This window comes from Oenanthe melanoleuca, chromosome 8 (assembly GCF_029582105.1).
Source record: "Oenanthe melanoleuca isolate GR-GAL-2019-014 chromosome 8, OMel1.0, whole genome shotgun sequence".
NCBI classification, from domain to species: domain Eukaryota; kingdom Metazoa; phylum Chordata; class Aves; order Passeriformes; family Muscicapidae; genus Oenanthe; species Oenanthe melanoleuca.
This window is the reverse complement of record NC_079342.1, coordinates 26022881-26044077: the sequence shown is the minus strand read 5'-3', so window position 1 is coordinate 26044077 and position 21197 is coordinate 26022881. Positions and strand designations below refer to the sequence as shown.

Genomic DNA, 21197 nt, shown 5'->3' with positions numbered 1-21197 from the left:
TCTGCTGAAATATTGAAGGCAAGGACTAAGTTTTTAATTAAATATTACAAGTAGCAAGTCAGTCTTCAATAGTCTTGAGTATTTTTCTCTTTGATAATGTGAGAAATTGTGTGTCTTTAAGATGCAAGTGTTGGTGCACAGCTGACCTGGGATGAGAATTTTGAGTGTGCATGTGAGCTGATGGGTTTTTCTTCCTTTGAGTTGGTGTTCCTTAAGTTTTACATAAAAACTAATTTCTTTAACATTCAAACTTTTTGTTTCACAATTTTGAGTATACTTCTTAGCTTGGTGTTTTTTTGATCCAGTACTATAATACTATAAATATTAAATATTTATTTAATAAGATTAAACAGTTTTTGTTGGAGTTAATAGATATTTGAAATGGTGCTGCTGAATAAGCTTTAGAAGGTAATGATTTGAAATTTCTGACATCTTGAGAGATGGGTTTGTATTTTTGTTGGTTTTTTGTTTGTTGTTCATTTTGTTGTGGGTTTTGTTTGTGGATTTTTATTTTTTCCTTTCTGCTGCCACATATTCTCTATAACCTTAGGCAATCTGTTCTTCTTACTGTGCAGGTGAGATAATAACTAGATACTTGGAGATTAGTACTTGTTTTGGAACAGCAGTGGCAACAAAAAATGTGTGAAGCCTTTGCAGTAGGTCTTCTCTTTGTTAAAAATACATTGCCTGCTGTATAAATCGTGTTATTTGCTATTTACATCTTAAATATCCTTGCTCTAGGAGAGTTATTTTCCTCATTTTGGTAACTGTTTTTGGAGCAATTTCAGATTTTCTTCTTCTTCAGCAAATCAACAGATTTAGAAAATCATTACTGAGGTGGACATTTTTTAGATAAATGAGTCATATTTACAATACCCACATTTGTTTGAGTTCTGTTAATTAGAATACTAAGTGGGAAGTAAATCATAAGGTTCAAAAGACATTTTTTCTGAAGTCTTGCAGATGCTCTTTTCTACTGAGGTGGTTGAGCTTTAATCAGATTTTCGTGTATTGCAAGACTGCTCTTCATGGATAGCCATCTTCTGTTGCCATCTGGTGGCAAAAACAATCCTCTAACAGAAAAAGAAATACAAAAATTATTTAGACTGGTTATTTAAGCTAACACAAGTGATCTTAGAGACTTCATCAGCTGGCAGGCATTTGGAGGTCTTCAGGGACACAAACTAGAAAAATGCCACGGTGCCAACAGCAGGAAAGAGAAGGGGCTCTTTATGGGGAGGAAAGGCAGACAGTGGCTGCCATTTCCTGGATCCCACTCTCATTCACATGATGAACAGGGGTGCTGGAGAGATGAGTAAAATTACTGAAGTGTGTATCCCAAAAGCTAAAACATGCCACCAGCAGGAGGTCACGATGGGTGACCCCTTCCTGAGCCAATGAAAGGCTCATCCCCCAAACAGGACTGACATCCTGGAAGAGAGACAGTGCTGCTGGGCTGAAACCTGAATTTAAGCTTGTCAGGTCAGAGGGACTGCAGGTGTTCCTTTTGCACCCTGTTGTTGCTGTCTGTACTGGTAATCTGAGCTAATCCCAGTGACTGCTGAGGTCTGGCAGCAAGGTTTGGTGGGCTCAGCCACTTGTCCCCATCAGGACCCTCAAAATGGGATATGAGCTTCAGCTCATGTTGGGACAAATTATTGGTACCCACAAGTACTTGGTTTTACCAGTGGGTTTGCCTGGAAGCTTTTGTTTCCTTGATGATGCTCAGTGACATGAGGAAAGATGGAATCCCCTCATTAAGCCTGGAAAATGGCTCTATATATGCCCATCATCATAAAGGTAATGAAGGAAAGTGACAGAAGCATCAGTCAGAGTTCACTTTTAGGAGAAAGAAATCTATTAGTTATTAACTAACAAATCTGAAAGGTATTTGAGATGAACAGCAGCCACCACAAACTCATCAAGGGAAATAACCCTGTTTTATCAGTGCAATAAATTTTTATTACAGAGTAGCAGGCTTGTAAATTAAGGTCTTCTGGGTATCTTATCTTGGCTACTGTAAAGGTTTTGAAATTATCTTCCTTTTCTTTGAAAATATCATATGCAATCTTGGGAAACATGATTTAGCAAGGACTCCTGTAATATGGATGCACAGCTGTTTACAGAGTGGAAGGGACACCCCTCCAGGTTGTGTTCTGTGTTTTGTATTACTGATGAGATGGCAGAATGGAGTGTGTTTATTAAGTTGGTGTTTGGCAAATACAAGCAAGAATATGAAAAATGCTGGTGGGCAGAACTGGAATTCAAATTGCTTACAAAAGAAGAAAAATACCTCCAAAGTAGGAAGCAAATCAGCTGGGATATGATTTTTTCCTGTACTGAAAGGCTGGTATTTGAGAAAAAGGTTGGTTTTCAGAAAAGGACCTGGTGCTCACAGTGGGTCTCTGACAGAGCATCACTCCCTGATGTCATGCTGTTGTAAAATACAGAAATAAACATTTGTACAAGATGCATCACAGAAATGCAGTCTTACAAGGTTCTGCTTTTTCTCAGTCCTGAGAAGGAGAGAGCCCTGCTGAAAGCTCTGCCTCTGTAAATTTAGGAAAAAATGCCTGGAGGAGGGTTGTGTGAGGTCTTGGAACTATAGAAAGCATCATCCACAGGAAAAGGTTGAAAGAAGAGAGAGAAATTCCTTCTACAAACAAAAACTTTCAAGGTTGTGAAATATTATTGCATCCAAAAAAATGCTTTTCCTCCTCTGGCACAAGTGTCTACCCTTCTAATGAACCATTTCACTGGTTCCCAAAAGCATGACCTGCTATCTTGTGGTTACTTTCATCAGATCTACACTGTTTTCCAGATTTAGTATCTTCTGCTGTGATATTCTCTGCTATGTAATTCTCTGCGTTGCCAGGATTTTCTGTTTTGTCTTCAGGAAATACCAGGGAACTTCTATTTCTTGTAGCCTTTCTGCTTGAAGGTTACCAGTGGAATAACTCAGTTTTGAGTATTTCATGTTCAGCTTGTTAGAAAAACTTCAGAAATGGCAAAGCAGGAGAGGGATTAAAGATTGGGTAGGACAACAAGGGCTTTTGATACTTCCTCCTGTTTCAAGGAAGGACCATTGAATGATTTGCTATGGTCCAGATTCACTTAAATGCATTTATTTTGTTCAGAAAAAGCTGTCCATCATCAAAGAAAAAGTGAAGTGTTTTGGCTAATTATGTTTGTTTGTTTTAAAAGCCTCTTGAAATCAGTCTTTTGGAAAGAGATCTGAGGCTTTGGGAGATGCTTTATTGAAGATAAAAAGTGTTATTGCTTGAGTGGTATCTCTCCATGGGACTGGCAGATAGAAGATGCAGTAATAGCAGATATTTCCTCTGTGCTGCAAATGTTTAAAATGTTTGCTACAGGCCTACAATTTAATGAACCACCTTTTTGGAACACTTTCAATCCCTTTTGAGTACTCTACACTGGATACTGCCACCAACTTGGACCAGCTCTGCTTGAAATCAGTTTGGGAGCAGTTCTGAATCCAGGTCTTGGTGAATTCCTGACCTCTAGTAACAGATTGTTCTGTACAGAGTAAAATCCTTGTGTAAGCTCTTGGGCTGAGCCTGATGTGGATCAAGGATATTTTCCAAAGCATCTCTGATGTATTCCTAAGGGCTGATCCTTGTCACTTGACTCTCTTTAGCTTAGAGACAAATTTATGAACTATCTCTAGTGTTTATATAATTTAAATAGTTTGAGAACAGCAATGGCTGTTTAGCACTCATAACAATATATCATTGTGCTAGATTAAATCATAAAGACATAGGGAGGATATAACTGACAGGAAAAATAAGGAGCATTTAAAAAGATGTGATCCCATATCACTTGTTTCCATGATTTGTCTAATTTAATCAAAACTGAAGAGGTAATTAATCACTTGTGGATGCACTGAAGGAACTATTTTAATTCTGTGTTATCTAAGATGCTTTTAATAAGTCTGAGGGGAAAAAAAAGTTATTTGACATACAAGGACTGTTTTAATTTTGTATCCAATTGTTTTTTGTCTTAATGTAACTTCAGTTTTATACAAAAAATACATGTCTGAAAGCTAGACATCAGTCAGGATCGCTTTTTCTTGTCCGGTTTTGTGTCCATTCCCACAAAAATGTAAATAAAACATTTTCTTAGTATTCTTCTGTGCATGAAAGCTGGAAAGGGAAGGTTGCATAAAGCATGTGCTTCTGCAGCCTGGCTGAAGGCATCACTGCCAAGGACAGGCTGAGGGCTGAAAGGAGCAGAACAAAGCGCTGCTTGTCCCTTGGAATTCTTATTCTTGGCACCGCAGGTTAGGAGCCACCGTGGAGTTTATTCCTTCAGCACTGCTGGCACCACAGGTGGCACCAGGAGCAAGGAGTTTTGAGAAATATTAACCCAGCTAAAAAGCAGCAAACATTTTTATTTGGATTGCTTTGAAGCCTTGTCAGATAGTGAATCTGTTACTGAGTGTGAAGTGGGTCAAAGAGAGAATTCATTGGCTACTGAGTCAACTGATTATAGCTGGGCACCCACTATTAATTACTGGATTTAGAAATAACTTCCTGAGAAAATCTGATGGCCCACTGGAAAAAAAACAAACTAAGAAGAATATGTATGTTTTATATGTGGAGTGGGATAAAATATGAACCACTTGTCAGCTCTTTTTTTCATTGGGTATCGATTTGCCAAACTTGAGAAATTTTACAAATGTAAATTTTCAACTGAGGTATTTTATTTTGTGCACCGTGTTATTTTTCTTTTTGAAATATTTGAGTGTTCCCTGGGTAACTTTATTTTTTAATAAACTTCTATTCATTGTCATTTTGCTGCTGGAGCTGAAAAAAGGATATAAAATAAGGTGCTTTTTTGTTAGGTGCTCTCTTGTTTTTAAAATAAACAATGTATTTTTTGTCTGAACAAGGGTGAGTTTCTCTGTTCCTCACACACTGAGTCTGGAGGGATTATGGTATTGTAACACAGACAGGTGGGTATTTGGTGTTTTCCCCTCCACTCTCTCCTTTTCTTCTGTCAGTTTGCTTTAAGTATTTATTGTAGTTTTGACTATTTATTACTTCTGATTTTTTTGACAGCTCTGTCAGTAATAGTAACAAAGTGACTTCTGCGAATCAGACTTCAGTACTTACACATAAGGTCCTCTTTTAATCCATATTCTCACATTTGGTGTTCTCAGCTGCTTTTCTTTGCACTGGCTATGGTGGGCTTGTTGCCAAGTAACATTTTCTGGGGAAGAAACTTCTAAAGGGAGTTGGAGATCAGGCCTGGATTGCAGGATGAAATGAACTGGAGTGTGCACAAGTCTCTTCAGCCTTTCTCCAGTGCTACTTCTCAGACCTGCTGGGGACAGGCTGTGAGCTGGTGTCTGGAATTACTGTTTATGTCTTTATTTCTGATGGCAGCCTCACTATGGAGATAAACTTTTGTGTTTTGCTTTGAAGGAAGAAACTCCAGTTTTGAAATCCTGGGATGTGCTTTTGGTCACGCAGGCAACTAAAAGGTTGTGATAACAAGTATTAGTATTTGGATTCAAAAATCAAAACAGGGACTTAGTGTCAAGTTTGGGTCTAACAAATTATCTGTCTCTGATTCCTGGTCAGTGGTCTTCTAAGATAAAACAGCAACTTGCATGATATTAAAGACTTGGGAATTATTTGGGTTCTCCCACTTCAGCAAAATCACAGCTATTTCTGTAGACACTTTTGCAGTCTTGTAAACATGATTCATATTTAGACTACAGGAAACTTCTAGGAAATGAGAAACTGGGTTAAAAATATTAGAGTGTTTTTAAGTGATCTTATTTTCATTTTGAACTTGTAAAAATTTACAGAATTCCTTTACTAAATTCATCTCTAACCTGAGATGTTAGTTTTTGAAGCAAATGCTGAAAATCTTTCATGGTGCAGAATTTGAATTATTTTTCCACTTAGGCTATATTACAGGCAAATGAGATCAGGTGAAAACTCAGAATCTCATTCCTAATCTGTTCCCTATTCTATTACTGTAAATGGCATCTAATTGAATCGTTCACATTGTTCCAGAAGATGATGTGCTAAAGATAGGAGCAGTAAATCATATCCAGTCAACTTTACTTTTAACTGAGCCTTTCTTGTTGAGGGCTGGTTTTCATATGTGCAGTCATCATAACACTTTCCTGATAGCCACGATGACCAGCTTCTGTGCCCACACATCTGAAGAACACTGGGGGCTTGAAAGTGGGTGTGCAGGTCAATGAGCCTGTGAAATACAGAGTTGTTATTGATATTCTTGACAGAGTATGCTGAATTTCTACACTGCAAAGGGAAGAAGTTTACTGATTTTGATGAAGTTCGTCAGGAAATTGAAGTAGAAACAGATAGAGTAACAGGAATGAACAAAGGCATTTCTTCAGTTCCTATTAATTTAAGAGTATATTCTCCACATGGTAAGTAAAATCATTCTACTTTACATTTATGTCATATAAACATATTATGTAGCTCTGTCTGTGTAGCCATCCCCTTTTGTGTTCTATTGCCTGATCTTCTGGGCTGGAGAAGGTTTGAGGCTGAGTTAGTAAAGACCAGTAATGGGACTTAATAACAAAACTTCTTTTTGTCACTCTCCAGAGGAATTCTCTGATCTAGAAAGTCTCTGTGTCTCCCTGCCTGACTGGAAATTTATTGTTTGCTGTCACTAAAAATCTAGTCAGACAGTAATAGTGTTTGAAGTTGCTTTTTGTTGAAGACCCCCTGTGTATATCAAAGTTGGTTCCTCTGGTTGCCATCTGCCCAGTTTAATGAAGACAATCTAGAGAAAATGTTTTCCATTTAATCTGTCTTTGATATAGGACAAAAGTGGTGTGTTTGGCTGAAGCATGTGATTTTTCTAACTGCAGAGAAGCTCGACTGAATCCCCTGCTTCAAAGTTTGTTTGTTGAACATGCTGACTCCAGGAAAAAGTGGAATTTTCCTACCTATTGCTCTTGCTTTGCTTTACTAGGAACAGTCTTTTAGTTCAGCCATGTTGTCTGTATTAAACAGACTCCAGATAACTTCTAGTGTTTCCTTCCTAGGAATTGTGTTTTTCTCATTTGTCTAAAGGATGCCCTGTTACTCCAGTAGCAGGATGCTTATCCCAGGCCAGGATGCCTCTGGTTGGCACTGTGGCCTTTAGTGGGGAAATCATACCACAGCAAACCAGGTTTTCTTAATGGATTGTTTTTTTCATTTTTCTGACTTTTCTGAAGATGTTACAGATTGAAAAAAACCCAAGAAAACCCAAACCAACAACATATCCACAAAGCCCCTTAACAACAGTTTTGCTCTATAAGTTAGGCTAGCTGTTGATTGTTTTTTGGGAATTTCTTAATTGGAGACATGGTTGAAAACATGGTCAGAGAAACACTGTATTAAAAAAAATTCAAATAACTATTTTGATTTATTTGGAGGATGCAATTAGAGTGGTCTGTTGCCTGTGCTCCTGTTGTTGGACAAAGCTCAGGAAGCTGTTTCATTTGTCTTAGAGCCCTCAAGGATATTTGATACAAGTATCATTTTATACCAGCTACAGTATTTCAAATATTAAATAGTACTAATAAATTCAGAGATGTATGACCAATGGAGAACAAGTCTTTGCAGATTGTCAGGCATTTTGCTTGAACTGTTGACATATTTATCTGTTTATCTGCCTGTGAAGGGGTTTTATATGACCAAAACTTGTCTGTAGCCATAGGTGTGTTGACTTCTGTCACGTGTGGTGTGCTAACCAGTTTTATGATCCATGTTGTCCGTGTAGTCTTAAGCCTGACCCTGATTGATTTGCCGGGAATCACTAAAGTGCCAGTGGGGGATCAGCCTCCAGATATTGAGCAGCAGATCAGAGACATGATAATGCAGTTCATCTCCCGAGAGAACTGCCTGATCCTGGCTGTGACTCCAGCTAACACTGACCTGGCCAACTCAGATGCCCTGAAGCTGGCAAAGGAAGTGGACCCTCAGGGTAAGCAGCATTGAATGTCACCACTTTTTGTTCTCAAGTGTAATAACATAACTGAAAATTACAGACCAATTCTTGTGGGAAATTCTGTAATTTATATTATGTAATATAGATGTGTATTTACATTCTCATATGATCTTCAGCATCACAATATAACCGTTTGTTAGCTCAGTACTGTATGAGTAAGTGACATTTTTAAAATTCATTTACAGTAACAATCTCCTATGAGCAAGTGCAGCAGTGCTTGTCTAGGAATTTTTGCAGTACTGGGCAAAATAGGGGATGGTGCTGATGGGAGTTCATGCTTACATCATAAATTTCATACAGTGTTGTTGTTGAGGTGCTGAGCCTTGGTAAGGAGTTTTGAGGAACACATTTCAGCACTGGCAATTATGTTCCCTTCTTTTCCAGGCATATCATAATTCGAGTTGGAGCTGTTATTGTGTGATAGCTTTGAGAAGGGCACAGATAGGTTATTACATAATGGGAAGATGTAATTGTTCTGAATCTGAATGATTCTTCAGTAACTTTTTCTTCCTGCTTCCACTCTGGTCAGGCCTTAGGACCATCGGTGTGATCACAAAATTGGATCTGATGGATGAAGGAACAGATGCAAGAGAAGTTCTAGAAAACAAACTCCTCCCTCTTCGTAGAGGTGAGAATGTTCAGTTGCCTTTATTCTTTGCAGTCCAGAAAGTGGTTTGGATAGAGGTGGTGTTTGGGAGTCCTGGAGATGAACCAGAGCTTATGCTGGACTTGATGTGTTCTTTGCTTTTGCAGTTATCTGTTCAGCAAACATAAAGGTGGCTGTACTAAAAATGTCCTTTCTGGACCTGGAAAATCCTTGCTTCCTCTGGAATATGCAGTGTCATGCCAGCACACATCATTAGCCAATATTTTTCTTCTCTGCCAGGTTCCTTGTAATAAAAGAATGTGGTTTTTTTCTTTTACATATGACAGAAGCAAGCACCAGAGCTTTGGTAATCTCACTGTAAACCAGTTTCTGGCAGCTACTGCCACATTTGCTCATTTTGTTAATAATATCAAGAATTTTGATTCTAGTTATAATTTATTGATGAGAGTACTGTCTTCTCCCATAGAGCATGTTGGTTCAGCAAATGATAAGATTTTTTTTTTTTGTATTTTGTTAATGTCATATCATTTACCTGTGTAGGCCTGTGTGTGTATTTCAATTTTATTTTGGATTTTTGTTTGTTTATTTTGAAGTGGTTTTCTTTAGTGGGATTCAGCAGAGATTCAGATATTTCTCTATTTGAATTGATGATTTAAAAGGAAGTCTATCTATTTTATGTAAACAGAATGAACAATTTAGACAGTGTCAAGGTTACTTTTCTATTTGTAAACATGATCTGAAATGCCTAAATTGGAAAGTTTTGTTTGAGCTGAGACAATCTGGTTCTATTTAAGATATTAATTCAGTGATTCAGGCAATAGCTGCATTGATTTCCCAATGATTTTGTCTTGTTTTAGGTTATATTGGTGTTGTAAACAGAAGCCAGAAAGACATTGATGGGAAGAAGGACATAAAGGCAGCTCTTCTAGCAGAAAGGAAGTTCTTTCTTTCCCACCCATCCTACAGGCACATGGCAGATCGGATGGGAACACCATATCTCCAGAAAGTTCTAAACCAGGTAAAAGCTGAAGCCTTTGTGATGAAAGGCAGCTTTGTAATGATAGGGCAAATATAAAAGCTGTATTAAAATGAAGCTGGTCACTGAACCTCACTCATTCTTTGCTGCTTTCAGTGTTTTTAATCTGCACAAGGTAAAAACAAAGCTGTGTATTAGATGTAGCATACAAAAGCTTGCTGTGAGCTGTAGTTTATGACTTTTACTGGCAGTTCTGCTCTCCCTTGTTCTTTAGAATACTGGATATGAACATCAAAAATAAGATTTGTTTCCCTTCCTGGAAGTATACCATCCTATTCCTTAATTGTTACATTTAACTTATCAGGTGTTTCTGGCATTCCTACAAGTCTGACTCGATACTGTTTTTTCTAGCTCACTGTCAAATTGCAGCTTTTCATCTGGAATAGACAAAGACCTTTGGACAACAGCTGGAAACAGCTGGAATGTTCCTGATTAAAGTAGAAAACTAAGTGGCTGGTCTGCTTAATTTTTTGCTGCAGTGACTTTGCAGCTGTAACTTGACAGCCAGGCTATGGAATGCTCTGGGCTCACTCAAAAAGGCTACTAATGCCATTTATTTGTGCCTCAGGGCCAAAGTTCTCATCAGGATGCAAGAACTTGCTTGTACTCTGTGTTTTTATCTGTGTTTGGTATGTTTTGCCTTGTTTTACATCTTGAAAGTTTAGTCCACGTGTCTTAGTTTTGAGACCGAAACACAAGCTGCACATACCTTTCATCTGTCTTGACTGTCTTGACTCACATTGCTTTATATGCTGTTAACTTTTTGAGAGTTATTGCCTACTTCAGTAGGAACTGCTGATCTTCTGTTGCTTGTACTGTGTGTAGAATGTTAGATATGGGAAGATCGACATAAGTTCAGTCCTCAAGATATTGGGGAGCCTGTTGTGGTTTCAGGTAATCTTTCAGTTTCTTTGTCTCCACAAGGTGGTGCTCCAGGGAAACTCCAGCTTTTGATTTTGTGCCTGTCAGTCTACTGAGCAACTTTAAACTTGAGTTTATATATTTTGCTATATGACAGTTTAAATGTATAGCTTGTCTGGCTGGGGTTGGAAGGAGAGTTTGGGGCAGAGTGGGAGAAGTGCAGTTTGCTTTTAATTAAGGAATGTGTACAACACCTGAGAAATTTATGGCATAGGTAAGTCATGGACAGTGCTGTCCTAACACATTAAAACATATATATATGTGTGTGTAAAAACATGCTGTGGGTGCTCAGAATCCCTTTCTTCCCCACAGTGCCTTGTGGCTGTAGCATAAAGGAGTTGCTGTGCTGAACAAGTACGTAGGGAATTGTGAAACACCCTTAAGAAAAGCAGCAAAATGGGAATGTGGCATCAGCACTGGGAGATGAGGAGTAATTTTAAATTACCTATGTCATGTGTGTAACTTTTTCAGGTGTAACTGAATAGGTGTGTAGTAACAGGGCTCACTGAGTGAGAGGATGAAGGAATTTTTTGAGCCTCCTTACAGTGTGTGCACACCAGGTATACCGGATTGTTCTTTAACAGTCTCCATTGCATCAGAGATCAAAAGGAACTGCTCTTATAAACTGGCACAGGTCATGGCTGATATGGTTGGCAGTCAGAAGGAAATGGTTGTGCTCCTGCTTTCATCTTTTTAACAGTATAAAGAGATTTTTTATTTGCTTTTTAGCAACTTACCAATCATATTCGGGATACCCTGCCAGCCTTCAGAAGCAAACTCCAGAGCCAGCTGCTTTCAATAGAACATGAAGTAGAGGTATACAAAAACTTCAGACCAGAAGATCCCACCAGAAAAACGAAAGCCCTGTTGCAGTGAGTGTCTTTTGTCTGCTTTTCCACTTTGAATGGGTTTTTTTTTGCCTTTTTCTCCTTTTTTCTAATCGGTTTAAATTTAAACATTAGGATAATGTTAAGGATTCTTTACACAAGCTCCAAACAATTCTGTGTTTGATGGTCCAGAACACTTTATTTATTCTACAATTTCAACAGAATTTTCCCTAAATTAATTTTAGTAATCCTAGAAAAGGGAGAAAGCAGAGCAAGGAAAAGGCATGAAGAAGGGCAGCAGAGATGATCAAAGATAAAAAACTGCTTCTGATTGTGTAGACACATTCTTCTGTCTGCCAAAAAGATGACCTCAGGCAAGGGAAAGACATTGTGTTGGAAGTCTGTAAGATGAGGAAGCTGGAAGAAGAATAAAGAATGCTTCTTTTTCTAGTATAAAAACTTGTCTGTCCAAAAGAACCTAGAGATGGCAAGATCAAAATTAATCAAAGATGGTTGTCTTTCATGTATTGTGCACCTAAGATCCAGAGATCTTTGCTGCAGGAGCTTTCAGTCAAAGTTTGTGTACTTTCAGAGAGCAGCAAGGCAAATTCTTGGGGGTTATCATCATCAGTTCTGAACTAGAAAGCTTTTTCACTGCTGAAGTCACTTTGGTTTGGGTCTCATCCACAAAATAAGTGTGTCTGATGAGACTTTGATAACAGTGATGGAACAGAGATGACTGTTCATCTGACTTGGAAGCAAGTAGAGGTGGAATCACAGCCCTGTCTTGATTGTGGATTCAGCACCAGGGTGGAAGGACAATGCTGATGTTGTGGATTGAACACCAGCTAGCACCTGCTGCTTTGCTGCATCTGCTTCCTTCCTTGGCCTGTTTCCAGGAGTATTGTATACTCAGTACTGCCTGTGTTTTCACCTGAAAGATCTGCCATGTTCACTCTCCTTTTTTTTTTTATTTTCCCTTCAGTTATAACCCTCTGTTTTTATATGCAAATAAAATGTACCTTTTAGAGAGGAAGCATGTGAAGGAAGAAGAAGTGTAAAATATACCCAGCTCTTTTCTCTTACATGCCTGTTGTCACATTCCTGCTCTGACTGATTTCAGAGGTTTTCAGCATTCTCAGTTCTCTGGTATAGATGGCAATAGCACTGGATTGTGATAATGTGTAAGTTTGGGGCCAGATTCATTCTCTAATTAAAACTTTGAAATTCAGAGGGGAAAGTAATCAGCTGAGCTAGAGAGGCTTTCTTGAGCCAGATGAAGAATGACTTACTCTTGTCCAAAAGAGTAGACAGTTCCTCATGACTTTGCTCCAGATGTTTTGGTTGCAAAAACAGAGGGACATCACCTTTGACTTTTCCAAGACTGGGAGAACTCTCCTGTGGGTTTTTCTCAATGCTCCTGCTGCAGAAGTCAGAGCAGAGCCAAGTACACTGGAGCTTGTGGTCCTGACACATCACCATGTTAGTACTGGTTCTTTGGCTTGTCTTTTGGCATGGGGAAAAGAAGTTCCTTCCCAACCTCTTCTGAATTTTCCAGCACTGGATTCACAGCATGCTATTAGACTGTACTGCAAGACAGCAGGGATGCAGGGGGATGTGTGCAGGTAGGGATTCTGTGGATTGGCAACTTGGCTGGATCAGTTGTACTGATACTTTTGGCAATTGCTAAACATGTTTGAATAGGCAGTACTAGTTGCATCATACTGAAATAAGAGTTAGTAGTTAATATGCTTAAATTGTTCTGGGTTTTGTTTGGTTTTTTTTTTTTCCTTTCCTCCCCTCCTTTGATATTTAGGATGGTACAGCAGTTTTCAGTGGACTTTGAGAAAAGAATTGAAGGATCAGGAGATCAAGTTGATACGCTAGAACTTTCAGGAGGTGCCAAAATCAATCGTATTTTCCATGAACGTTTTCCTTTTGAACTCGTGAAGGTATTTATCCATCTTGCTGATGTGCTTTATTTTATTTATGTATCCTTATGTTCATGCTGATAGTAGTGTAGCCAAGAAAAGATCTGATTGAAAGAATATGCTTTTAACTGTGGAAGAAATTACATGAATTTATAATTGAGACATTTGGCTTAATTTTTAGAGTTGGATGATGAGACATGCTAAGAATTCTAAAATATAAGAACTAGAATATAATTATAGTCCCAGTTCATACTATTTTCTGTGCTCTCCTGTTGTTTTATCACAAATGGAATCTTTCTTCTGGTTAAATGGGGCAGGCAAACAGTTATAGTTGGTAAATTTGACTTGTGTTCAAGTAGTTGGTATCTATTAAAATGAGAGTTATGGAAAATAGCCCTTTAGGTCCCTTCCAACCCAAATCATTCTGTGATGGTTTGACTAGGTAATGACCCATTCATTTGAGACAACACTGACTTCTCTTCCAGCTAGCTAGCTTCCAGGAAACTTAAAGAAAAGCTTTATAAGCTCATAATTGAGACAACTCCTTTCTTAAATTTAGTTGAAAACTGTAGAATGGGGTGGGGAGGATAAACAGATCATAATCACAGGAGTTGTACCACTTAAAGAAACCAGGCTTTGAAAAAAAAAGGTGGAGTGTTCCAAATCCTATTTCTGGCTTACTCTGTCAACTCTTCAAAATCATTCCAGCTGTTGGGATATCTGGAATGGAAGAGAGTCTGATTTTCAACAATATTTACTGCTGCCTGTAACCTTAGTGCTAAAACATTTAAAAATACTTATGCATTGTTTAGTGTAATTAGAAAGGGCTATTTTAACAGCTGAACTTGCTTGTCTCATGGTTGTATAGAGAGAGAGGATATTTTCTGTTTTGTTAAAACCTCCTAATGTGCTCTCTTGTGCTGCTGTTCCTCCAGATGGAATTCAATGAGAAGGAGCTGCGGAGAGAGATAAGTTATGCCATCAAGAACATACACGGGATCAGGCAAGTCCTCCCTTGTTTTCCTGCCTGCTCACATGACACAGGTGGAATATCTTCCCAGAGCATTGCCTACAGGCTTTGTAGTTCTCACTGTTTTGGGAAATGTTTCTTGTTTTACCTGTTTGGTAAATTCTCAGATGTTGACAATGGGAACTGTGGTGCAGTATTTGAACTTTTCTTGCTTGATTGCTGGAGAGGTCGTGATTTATCATAGTGCAATGATAGTTTTGGATGTACTTTTATAGTTTGGTTTTTTTATCTAATTTATCTGGCAAGGTAGACCTTGGAGAAGAGTGTTTGAAAGAGAAGCAAGGCCCATTTGTTCAGAACTGGGTCTGTGGGGTAGCTGTTTGTAGATTCATGTACTCTGCAGTGACCAGCTGTGAAATTCTCCATGTCTGAGCAGCAAAACCTCATTTTCTTGTGTGAGTGAAAAGTGCAGCAGGATTTGTATGGATTTGCTGTGCAAGGGATTGTGCATGGAGTGCTTGCAGCTGCCACTCATCCCTAAGGTTTGATGCACTGCTGCTGAGGCTTTACTGCATTATAGCAGTACTCCTTAGAGCTCTTGCAGTCCTCTTGAAGGAGTTCCATCTTTCAAGCATGTTTCTACTTATCTTCTTATATTCTGATTATATTCTTACTCAGAATGACACTTCCTTTGAGAAAGAAGCAAATTTAGTTCTTTGGAAGCCTGTTTGTGTAGGGTTTGTTATTACTCAGCTCCAAAAGTGAAGATTTGAGCAACTTAGTAAAAAAAAAAAAAAAATCTTCCTTGCCTGATGTTTTTATTACTATCTTACATATTCTTTTATGTCCACAGAACAGGTTTGTTCACCCCAGATATGGCGTTTGAAGCCATTGTTAAAAAGCAGATAGTTAAGCTGAAAGGACCTTGCTTAAAAAGTGTGGATCTGGTGATGCAAGAGTTAATCAACACTGTCAAGAAGTGCACTAAAAAGGTAGCTTGCACATAGATCTGGTAATGTAAGTAAAGTGTAATGGTATAGAAAATAATACAAAGCCTGTCTTGCATTTTATGCTGCTACAAGAGATTTCTGATTCAGTCACTTGTTGGACAGAGTAGGACTTCTTCAAGTAATTACAACTTCTGCACAGCTCTCAAAACAATCTAATGATGGAAAAGTTAATTTTTTTTTTTTTTTGTTCTTTTGTTTTGATTCTTGTGGTGGGGGGTGTTTTTGAGTCAAGAGATGCCCTCAGTTTCTTCCTTAAAACCAAGTTTTCACTTCTCAGCTGACTGGCTGTTTTTGCTGTCTCACCTGTCCGTCTGCCTGTCCCACCATCCCAGTGCAGGGTACCCCATAATAGTAAGTACAGGAGTGGTTCTGGAATGTGAGCACAGGTATGATGAGGTTGTTGAAAAATATCCTTTTGCATTTTTTCTGGTAAAGAGCAAATTTGTTTATACCAATGAGGAAGTAAAGGAGATGTTTCTTAAGACTGGAAAGACAAAGAACATAGAGAAGCAGATTCTCTGGTCTATTTTCAGCAGAGTTTCCAGGCTTTTTTTTCACTTTTGTCAAAGTCTGGAGGACATGTCACTTGAATTAACTGTGCAGTTGCTCTTCCCAGTGGTATTAGCCAAATTTACCACTATATCTTGCTTTTTTCAGTAGTGTTATGTAAAGATGTAGCCACAAGATGGAGCCTTTAAAAAACAAGAAATTTGGAAATCATTTAGAGCACCACCCTGGACTTAGGCCCAGTAGAAGAGAGAGAAACCTCACCCCAGATAGACTGTGTTTTGTGTGTCCAGAGTGTCTTTTCCTCAGTGTTCCCTGGAGGAAAAGAACAGCAACAATCCAAGGGTTTAGGTCTCTCCAGTCTCTGAACAGCAGCAAGGAAGGCTTGCTTTGCAGTGTGCTCAACTTCTAGTCCCAAGCATTTATAATATTTACTTTATTCCAAAGAGGAAAGCTGGAGGCTGCCCTGTTTGTGTTCCCCTGAAGTCCCTCTGCAGGTGTAAATTTCTATTAATTTTCTGTTTCAGTTGGCAACATATCCAAGGTTGTGTGAGGAAACAGAAAGAATTGTTGCTGGCTACATTCGTGAAAGAGAAGAGAAGACCAAGGATCAGGTGAGAATAAATAGGAGATGTGACAGTTTGGGGAAGTGTGTGAGAGATAATAGTTCTTATATCCAAAGTACAGTAGGACAGTGAAAGATTTTTTTTTTTTTCTTTTAATAGGCTGCACATTTTAGAGAGGAAGAAAAATTGCTTCTTTACCACTTAGCTTTGACAGAAACTAGAATTGTTACAGAAAGGTTAAATAGTGTTGGCTTGTTCCTGTACCACTGTGCCAACTTCTTAGCTGGGCCATTAGAGCTGTTTGTGGGAAATCAATATTGATTAAACAAATTCACACAGGAATAGCTTATTTCTACTTTGTTTCCAGGTGTTTTTAACATACCCATCCCATGCACCCACCTTTTCCCTAAGTACAGTGAGGCTCACAAACAATTGTACTGGGACCCTTGAGGGGAAGTGACAAGCTTTCCTTCAAGTCCAAAGAAAGCTAAAAAACAAATAAAAATTCAGAGAAATTTGGTTAAAGCGTTCATCACTCAGCCAAACTTTCCAAATGCAAGAAACTGCAAATCTGAGATTACATGTGAGAAAATCCAGTGGAAGTGAAATCAGGAGTTGTAGTCTGGAAAGTGCAGAGTGTGACAATAGAAATATTTGGGGAAGGGGAGCTCAGCAAAGCTTCTAAGCTGTTCTGGACTCCTGGCTCTCTAGTCTTGTCCCTGTACAAGTTAGGGAGCTGTGCAGCACATCCTTCTGCTTTAATCTGTGCTGCAAATGTAAACATAAAAGTAATTTAACAAAGAAAATTATTAGCTGGGCTTGTACTTGCAGAGACTTCTAGTCAGAGCACTGCTATCTCAAAATTTTGGAAAATACAAGTTGTTTAAAATAATTGAGTTTTATTTTCCTGCTCTTCATTGTATGCACATACCTGACTATTTCTCAGAACAAAGAACAAAATATGGGCTTTTTGTAAATGTCAAAAATTGATCAAATAGGTCATTGTCACATTCACATGATTATTTACGATGTTATGATGTTATCTTTAATAAATCAAAACACTAGTGAGAATATTTTCAGAGGTAAAAGATGGAGCAAAAACATAGTGGAGATTTGAGTCTAAGTGAGGCATCTGGTACCTTCTGGAAATTGTGAAGAATTTGGGAGTGATGCTATATTTGAGGAACTGTGCAGCAATAAGGTTGAAGAAATTAAATTCCACCATTTGGTACGAATAGGTTCCTTCCTTGCTCCCTCTGATAAATGAAAGTCTGAAAAGACAGGGGTGAAGTGCAGTCTCATGCATATTCCAGAGCCTGTTGGAGGGTGGGAGGGAATTTTTGCTGATACCTTAGCAAGTTCTTTGCTGAGCTAGATTGTCAAGGTTGAATCAAATTCTCTGAGGGCTACTGAAGGACTGACAAGGTATGCAAACCGTTGTGCTATTTTGTTTTTAGCCCATCTCTCAGTCTAGATGTGCACACCAGAATGACTGGCTGGTACCTGGACTGGACATTTTCTGGGCCAGGACTGGATTGCTTATCACTTCTTTGTGTGGTACACAAAGTGTAGGTACCTGGATTTTAGGTTTAAGGTTTAGGTTCCTTGCTGGCTTGGCTTGAATGCTCCAGATAGACAGAATTTTGCTAAACTTGCAAAATGCAGAGCTGGAATCTATGTTATATAATTATTAAAATTCTCTCTGCCCATGTATGATTGATCTTAATGGAATGGATAAGGGCCAAGGAAGTGAAAAATGAGGTCTGTTAGGAAAAAAAATAGGAAGAGGGAACAGGACTTCTGCAGTGTAACTTATTAAACAAGCACAGAAACAGAAGCAGTGGAATTTAGAAAATATTGCTTTTGGCTTGAACAATTATGAAAACAATATTTGGTAATGCAGAGAGCTGAAGAGTTGTAGGTTTTTTCCTTCCCTTCCTTTTCTTCAATCTCTCTCTTCCACCTTACCCATCCAATTTTGCTTTCCTGTCTCCTGTAATAGATGCTGCTGCTCATTGATATCCAGGTTTCTTATATCAACACCAACCATGAAGACTTCATTGGCTTTGCAAAGTAAGTATGTGGAAAATTTGTTATAAAGACACTGCCAGCTTTTTTTGTTTATTTGCTTGGGGTTTTTTTATTATGTTCAGAACACAACTCCTGAAGTGTGACAGTGAAGATCCAGGCTGCAGAGTACCATACATGCAGGACCATGCTTTTTCTCAATAGCCACAATGTTGAACTCTGTCCCAGTTGCAGGGGAGTCTTCATCCAGTTCACAGGCCTGGTTTCAGTGAAGCTGGAGCTTATGTCTTAGTCTGGAATCACACGTATTTCAGGACCACAGAAATGGATATTGGTGGTCTTTCCACATTGTTATTGATGCATACTTTGGGAGCTGTGATTCTGTGTGAAACAGTTTTGCTCAGAATAATGGATGTCACTGAATTGTAAGTGTGCCTGCTGTTTGGCTGCAGAGAATAATAGTAGCAGAATGCCCTGCAGGGCCTGGTTTGACGTTCTCCTCGCTTAATTGAAAAGGCTGTGAGAATATTTTCCAGAATGTTCCCCCTCAGTTTCCAGCAATTTGTGCCTCAGGGACTTCATACCAACATTTTGACACTTGTAAAAACATTGAAGATGTCTTCACTCTTTGAAGAACAAATGTTCCTTCAGACATATTCATGCCATATTTGCCATAACAGTGGTTGGAATCACAACAGGTTTTGGCCGTGTGAGATGCTGGCAACAAATTTTGGCACCACACAGTACATATTTGACTCTGGCCAATTCTAGTTAGCACTGTAAAGGAAGGTCCACATCTTTGGCAGTGTGCCTTGAAGGTTTAAAATGGGGAGTTCAGTAATCTGAGAGCGGAGAAGGCAAAGCCAGGCACTATTTATGTGTTTGGTTTGAGCAACTTTCTCTAGAATTGTTTGCGGGTCCTAGATATGGTTATCAGTTCTCTTGACAAATGACAGGATGTTGTAGGAATGGTGGCTGGACTTTTAGAGGTCAAGATAACAACCTGCCTGCTATTTACTACTCTTCATCCTTTTCTGACAGGAAAAAGGCTGCTAAAAACACTCCATATATATTCATGGTGTGTGTTGTGACCTTGGGAAGTCACATAGTCCCTGCTCAGAGGAGGATCCATGCTGAGTTCAGATCAGGTTACTCAGGATTTTGTCCAATCAGATATGGAGAATTCCCAAAGTTGGAGATTCTCCAGCCTTCCTATGCTAGCCTCACCTTACTGTGAAAAGGCTTTTCCTTCTGTCAAGTTGGAACTTTCCATATTTTATAGTACTAAATTCTGGAGTTCCAGGTGTATCTGTAGCTATTTCATTATGTTTCTGCCCTGGAAAAATTCCCCTCATAGGTGCTGCACCTGCAGCCTCCATGGTCCTTGCTGCTGTGTCTTTGCAATTCCCAAGTTCAATTTCTTGGGAAAGTTGCTTCCTCTTTTGCCAGCTGAGATCTGGAAATCCCCAAGTGCTGTGTATGGGGCATAAGCAGATAACAAGTGACTCTTGGCTTAAGTTCACTGGTAGGTGAACTTAAGCAAGGGTTTCTCTAGGTTGGAACAGATGGGAAGGAAAGTAGCCTTGTTGACTTCTGCTCAACTAAAAGAGAAAATTTAGATAGCAAAGAAGAATTTAAAATATATTTGTTTGAGAGACAAACAGGAGAAATACTAATTTGAAACTGTAAGCGTATTGTTGTTACAGCAGTTATGTTAGAACTGGTTCATAAGTGAAATAAGTTGGGTAGCACAGGGGTTTCTGCAGTATCTAAACATCCTGGACTAGAAATTTCCCAGATTCCCTGGTGTTTCCTTTCCTTTGCTGAGCCTTCTAGCCCCTTGTCTCATGTGGCTGCAGTAACAGTGTAAGTCCTGTGAACCTTGGTCATTAGAATGAGAGCACAAGAGATGACAAACTACTCTGCAGCACTGCAGGACCTGAGGCAGGTACAGTGCAATGTGAATTGTCTTGAGAGGGATTTAACAATGCCAGTATTTAGAACAAATTTACATAGTTATAAAATTGCAAAATCTTAGAATATTATTGTCTTGTTTGGCAGAACAAATGGCAAAATTCTGGGCTTGGGTTTGTGTCCAGTTGGTATAACTCAAGAACAGCTACATGCTTCAATCTACATAAAGAGTAATTTGTATTTAGAACATTAAGTAGAGGACCAATTGCTGGGCTATTTCTAAAAGGCTTGAGTTTCTTAGTTAATGGTATAATTAGCTTTTCTAAGGTGATAAAAATCAAACCAGGGATTAGTGCTGTGTCTTCTGTGTGCACTTCATTTAATCATAATTTATGTTTCAAAGCTTATCAATCCAAAATTAAATGATGCACCAGGGACATGCAGTATTATTTGGTCAAAAGGCTCAGGATGATTGAGCTAAACACAGTGAGTAGGCACATAGAATAAATATCCTGTGGATATCCTCCCAGACTGCTTGTGGACTGCTAGTTTGATACTGTGGTCCAAAGGGCAGGATCAGAATTTGGACAAAGGTTGAGTTGGGTGCTTCATCAGTTCTTTGGAGCAGCAGCTGTGCACCAAGCAGCAGGATTGGCCAGAGGCTCTGATCCAAGCACACCTCTCTGCCTTTGGAGCTGCTGGCATATGGGTGCTTTTCTCTTCAGTGAATCAGTGCCTGGTGAAATGGTATCATCTAATCCAAACAAAACTTCCTGTCACCAGTGAAGTGCTGGTGGCTGAGTAGCCAAAGCCTGCTCTCTCCTTCTTCTTCTTTCCAGCAATATTTTAATTTTGTGGCCTAACACAAACCAC

General features: G+C 38.9%; 1 protein-coding gene across 5 annotated transcripts in view; it reads left to right on the top strand.

The window, feature by feature from the left end:
- The window catches only part of DNM3 (dynamin 3), a 171771-nt gene that overhangs the window by 19582 nt on the left and 130992 nt on the right, over window positions 1–21197 (top strand). For all 5 annotated transcript variants that reach the window (XM_056497824.1, XM_056497820.1, XM_056497823.1 and 2 more), the window contains exons 3-12: window positions 6281–6430; window positions 7780–7983; window positions 8537–8635; window positions 9472–9632; window positions 11301–11443; window positions 13215–13350; window positions 14265–14332; window positions 15153–15291; window positions 16344–16430; window positions 18385–18455. In XM_056497824.1, coding sequence (XP_056353799.1) covers window positions 6281–6430; window positions 7780–7983; window positions 8537–8635; window positions 9472–9632; window positions 11301–11443; window positions 13215–13350; window positions 14265–14332; window positions 15153–15291; window positions 16344–16430; window positions 18385–18455 — 1258 coding nt within the window. The remainder of the gene's footprint in view (window positions 1–6280; window positions 6431–7779; window positions 7984–8536; window positions 8636–9471; window positions 9633–11300; window positions 11444–13214; window positions 13351–14264; window positions 14333–15152; window positions 15292–16343; window positions 16431–18384; window positions 18456–21197) is intronic.